Source organism: Carya illinoinensis, chromosome 6 (assembly GCF_018687715.1).
Source record: "Carya illinoinensis cultivar Pawnee chromosome 6, C.illinoinensisPawnee_v1, whole genome shotgun sequence".
Taxonomy (NCBI): domain Eukaryota; kingdom Viridiplantae; phylum Streptophyta; class Magnoliopsida; order Fagales; family Juglandaceae; genus Carya; species Carya illinoinensis.
Genome location: NC_056757.1, coordinates 7,063,362 through 7,068,800, shown reverse-complemented (window position 1 = coordinate 7,068,800; position 5,439 = coordinate 7,063,362). Strand labels below are relative to the sequence as shown.

The 5,439-nt window shown below is 35.2% G+C and overlaps 1 protein-coding gene across 1 annotated transcript; it reads left to right on the top strand.

Moving 5' to 3' along the window:
* Positions 1–596: 596 nt before the first annotated feature.
* On the top strand, positions 597–4,097 carry LOC122313507 (probable folate-biopterin transporter 7). The gene is made up of 2 exons (XM_043128587.1): positions 597–953; positions 2,875–4,097. Exons 1-2 carry the CDS (start codon positions 692–694, stop codon positions 3,933–3,935), a joined length of 1,323 nt encoding a protein of 440 aa, XP_042984521.1. The 5' UTR covers positions 597–691; the 3' UTR covers positions 3,936–4,097.
* The last annotated feature ends 1,342 nt before the right edge of the window (positions 4,098–5,439 follow it).

Below are 5,439 nucleotides of genomic sequence, written 5' to 3'. Positions count from 1 at the left end.
TAAAAAAAAAACTTTTACATTTTTTTAATATATTTAAATATTTTAAAAAAATAAAACAATATATCAATATATTTAAAATCACTTTTTTAATTATTAAATAAAAATAAAATAAAATTTTGTTAAGCGGTACCACCCTAGTAGCATAGTAGCATTATGCAATAAAAATAGACCGAGCTACTGTGTCGTCCAGCTTTTACCACTGGGCGTGTAGTCCCGTTCAACTTTTTTTTTTTTTAATTTTCTTTTCACATTTTTTAATATATTTAAATATTTTTAAAAAAATATATCAATACACTTAAAATTATTTTTTATCTTATTCCATATAATTATTACAATTTTCTCAAATTTTTACATAAAATATAATAAATAATTCAAAATTTTCAAATTTTAAAATAAAATTAAATTAAAAAAATTAAATTATAATAATATTTTATTTAATTTTTAATAAAAAATTATATTATAACGTAAAAGTAGGAGAATAATCTTAAAGTAAGAAGAAGCCACATCATCGAGGGCACGTGTCATTCGATGACACCGCCAACACACATTCCCTTTCTTCGTTATTTTATTTTAACTGCATTTGAGACAGCGAGAAGAAGAAGAAGAAGAAGAAGAAAAAAAAAAAAAAAAAAAAGCAGAAAATATCTCTCTGCTCTCAGAAGAAGAAACGAATTGGACTCTTCGACGGAAAATGGTGTCGGCTTCAGAGGTTGGGGATCCGAACCCGATAAGAAGGCTTCTGGGTCTCGGGTTCTTGGTTCAGGGCTTCAGGTGCTTCCCATTGATGGCTTTGAACTTCTTTCTCAAGGACGGCCTCAATGTGGACTCCTCCGCGCTCCAGCTCCTCCTCAACTCCGCCAACTTCCCCATGGTCGCCAAGCCTCTCTACGGCATCGTTTCTGACGCTGTCTACATCAATGGCCAGCATCGCATTCCCTACATCGCCGTCGGAGGTAAGTGAACTCGCCGCCTTTGCCTTTCTTTGCCTTACTTTAGGTAATGCTTCTCTATCCCTCTATCTGTATTGTACTGATTGCTAAATCTTGATCGATGAGAGTACATAATGACTTCTGTTTTTATTTTGAAGTGTTGAGAATTCAGTTTCTTTTGTAATCTGAATTGTCTGATATGACTATGAAAATTTGGTTCTGAAACCCAAAGCTAAAGGCTTTTTTTTTTTTAAAGAAAATGGAAGCCATGTTAATATTTTGGATTCAAAAGTGAATATTGATATTCTGTGAAGTTTAATTTTCATGCCTTGAAGAGAGGGCTGTTTAAATTACAATACTAAAAGGTTTTTCTGTAAATAAATTTCATTTTTGGGATTTTTTATTTTATTTTTATTTTTTTTATCAAGTTGATATTTATTGACCAGAGCCCCACTATAAAGTTTGTATATTCTGCTGAGCTAAAGCGAAAGTAGCAGAGATTCCATTCCTGAAAGCCTTCTTCTTTCTTTGTAGAAAGCAAATTCTTCTTTTTCTTTTCTTTTTTAGCAGGTTGATTTCAAGCATTTATGTATATTGTTTACTGCGCCTCTAACTTCATTTTTTCCCTTAAAGTCCATTATTATATATTAATTATTCTAATCAATGTCTTATTTTTGCACCTTTTACCCTTATTAAGCACAACAAAGAATATCTGTTATTTTGGTTAATCCACTATTTTGACAAGTAAGATGAGGGGTTATTTGTACGAGGTTGTGAACTTGGTAAAATTGAAGGTTTTAGAAGCATGTATTTTCTTAATAATTTCCTAGCAAAAGGAATGTATGAATTATATGTTCTCTATGTTATTACCTGTAGATTTACTTAAGGTTGTTTAAGTGGAGCAAGGCCGACCTCTGATCTTGTTTTTTAAGTATCTCGAAACATTGCTTGAAGTTCAATCGTCTCTGTGGACCAACAAGTATGATAAAGTTGCTTCTGGAAGCTTGAACATATTTATTGATGATTATGGCCAGTATTCTCATCGGGAGCTGAAGCCACAATTTTTTACACCTTTAACTTGAGTTATTTTTTCATTAGTTATTAAGGTAAGTCATCTTTTGTTCACAAAGATTTGAAAGCAAAAGTTGCCCAAACCACTCCATGGTGCTCTTTTGTGTTGGGAACATTTTAAGACTCTTAGGTATTGAAGGAGCTGATACAAAGTTACAAAGGTTGCAATGTTCATGATGTTTGATATTAAATAATTTTCATGGTAATCATATTCAGATGAGCAACCCTGTTACTTCTTTCCATCATGATCAGCATATACATCTGTGCATTATTCAGATCTTCCCACCAAGTCTCCTCAAGATAGTTTATCCTTGTGCTATTTGCTCAAAATTTATGTTCGTCTCTAGGCTTCAGAGGTACCGGCTGACTAGAGTGAGACTCAGAAGATATTTTGGAATTGAGTGGTTGGAAACCATTATTTTTAAAGGAAGATGAGAACTCGGTTATTCGAGAGATCTCATTCAGTTAAATTCTGACCCACTCAAAGCTAGTTTGGACTTGAGCTTTGAGAAAATACAATTCTGCTCAGCTTGGTGCAGAACTTGGTGAGTTTGGAGCTGCTTTGCCATCTTCACAAATTTTATTTAGTGCTCGAAATTATATACTGGGAGAAAGAGTGTTTGCATGAGGAAAAGCTCAATCAATACCTTGGAAAGTGATTATCTAACCCTTTTTATTGTGCCTGTAGAAGAAAGGTTTGATTTATGCCGTGATTACTTATAATTCTGAACTAATGAGTTCTAGGCTTCTAGATGAAGGTCCTTTTTTTTTTTTTTTCCTTTCTGTTTCTAGTATTTATAATTTTGTCTTAGCCATGCAATATATAATTTAATTTTATTTTTATCTAATTAATCTCACAAATTCATTGGTGCAGCTTTATTACAAGCAGTGTCATGGCTAGCTATAGCAATAATCTCCCCGTCAAGCATCTCAATCTTCACCATTACTGTATATCTCCTCCTCAGTAACCTTGGCGCTTCAATAGCAGAGGTTGCGAATGATGCCATTGTTGCAGAGGCAGGAAAACAACCAACTTCCTCTTCTAAAAGTTCTCAACCATCTGCCTCAGGAGAGCTCCAATCATATGTTTGGATGGCTTCCTCTGCTGGTGGAGTCTTTGGAAACCTCCTGGGTGGTCTTGTGATCGATCGATTCTCCCCACAAACTATGTTCCTGTATTTTTGCCTGCTCCTTGCTCTCCAGTTTTTCGTCACCGTTACTGTTATCGAAAGCTCTCTTAACCTTCCCAATAGCAAAGTCAATGCTGGGATTGGAAAACAACTTTCGCAGCTCTCAGCTACATTAAGAAAACCTGAGATTGCTTACTCAATAACATGGTTTGCAGCATCTTACGCCATAATTCCAGCATTAACAGGCACCATGTTCTTTTACCAGACACAATATTTGAAGATTGACTCATCAGTATTGGGTCTCTCTAAGGTGTTTGGTCAGGCAGCGATGCTTCTATGGAGCATTGTCTATAATCGTTACTTGAAGACATTCCCACCAAGGAAACTGATTTCAGCTATCCAGGCATTGATGGCCATATTTATGATATTGGATGTGTTGTTTGTGAAGGGGCTCTACAAAATGATGGGTGTGCCGGATGCTGTCTATGTTGTGATTTTCTCAGGCTTATTGGAGGTTCTCTTCTTTTTCAAGATTCTGCCATTCAGTGTTCTCATGGCGCAGTTCTGTCCTCCAGGATGTGAAGGATCCCTAATGGCATTTGTCATGTCTGCTATAGCTCTCGCATTCATTATGAGTGGATTCCTTGGCGTTGCACTTGCATCATATGTTGGGGTTACAGGAGATCAGTTTTCAGGGTTTCCTCTTGCCCTCATAATACAGGCAGTGTGCACGGTTTTGCCAATTTATTGGTCCTCCTATGTACCTGATGATTTGAAATCCAAATCCAGTACTAAAAAGGAGTAACTTTTGACACAGGCAATTTCAAAAAGTGGGACACATCTTTGGTTCATCATTTTTTCCCTTAAAATATTCTCTTCTTTTTCTAGTGTACAATAATACTTATATATAAATGTACAATATTCGTATATCAATTCACAAATAATCGTATTCTACTGTTTTGTTCAATTCTGGAATTCTCAAAGCCAGGGTTTCTTCCCTAGCTGTATTTGATGAAGTATGCTTTCTTTTTGGGACTAATGACTTATACATGCAAATTTAATGATTTGGGCAAATATGAGAGGATGTGACCTCATGGGCCTCATGACAAGTCAGCAACCCTCCAAGGCTCCAACATTCCTGCTGGAGGAATTGGTCCGCCATCTTTAGATAATGTGAAATGAAGATCATGAAATTAGGCATACCTCAACTCGGTAACATTCAACCTAATTATTAGTATTTGGTGGATTTGTTAAGTATGTAATACAAATAATTAAATGAAAAACTCTGCTTGCACACGGGATGGGGGAATCCCGCGTACACGTACAACCACGTGTTATAATGAAACGATTCATTTCATTATTAAATATCCCAATTGAAATTTAAAATGCAGCTAATCTCCAACTCCTTCGATTTTTTACAACTCCTTCAGTTTGAAATCTTCCTGAGTTGAAGAGTGTGAAGAAGACACGTAGAAGAGAACCACAAAGACTATCTCTCATCTTTCTCTCCTTTGTATCTGAAACTTCATCCTCTTCTAATTTTTTTTATTTTTTTTAATTCTTCTCATATGAAACGCAACACCCGTCTCGTATACCCACGGAACAATTTTCCTCAAGTCTTTAAAGCATTCTTCTATTTTTTATTTATTTATTCATCTCATCTGAAACGCAGCACCTATCTTGTATACCCACGGAACAGTTTTCCTGAAGTCTTCAAAGTGCTCTCTCTCTCTCTCTCTCTCTCTCTCTCTCTCTCTCTCTCTCTCTCTCTCTCTCTCATTCTCATATGTGCTTTCTTTTTTGCTGTGTCTATTATTTTTATCCGAAACTTCTATATTTTCATTACAAATCTCAAGACCATATTATCTTGCACTTTCGCGTTCATTTGTTTCAGAAAAATCAAAGCTTTGATGTAAATATAGAGGAAGAAGAAGGTTTCAGTGAGTTGGGTTAATCATGTTTATTTTGCAGAGGAGGGAGAGAGTGAGAAAGTGAAGTAAAAATAAAAAATAAAAAAAGAAGTGAAAGACCTGTTGTTGTCGTATACTGATATATAAGTTAAAGATAAGGCTGAGTGGTATACTGCCACATCAGTGATTCCTCCAAAGGTACCCAACGACGGGTACCTGTAGCAAAGCTCTAATTAAATCTATCTTTTTGTATTAATTTAAACTTTTAGAATAAGTAATGGTTTTAATAATATTAAAGCGGAGACTTTGCGTTCAAACACTAACTCAACCACCAAAACAATCATTAATTCTGTAACATTTGCTCCTATATCTAAGATGAGACAAACATAGGCATGTAAG

Excerpts from the sequence above, each read along its gene's own strand:
- LOC122313507 (XM_043128587.1), top strand. The coding sequence starts at position 692 with ATGGTGTCGGCTTCAGAGGTTGGGGATCCGAACCCGATAAGAAGGCTT. Across the intron at positions 954-2,874 it reads TCCCTACATCGCCGTCGGAG|CTTTATTACAAGCAGTGTCA; the intron begins GTAAGTGAACTC and ends TCATTGGTGCAG.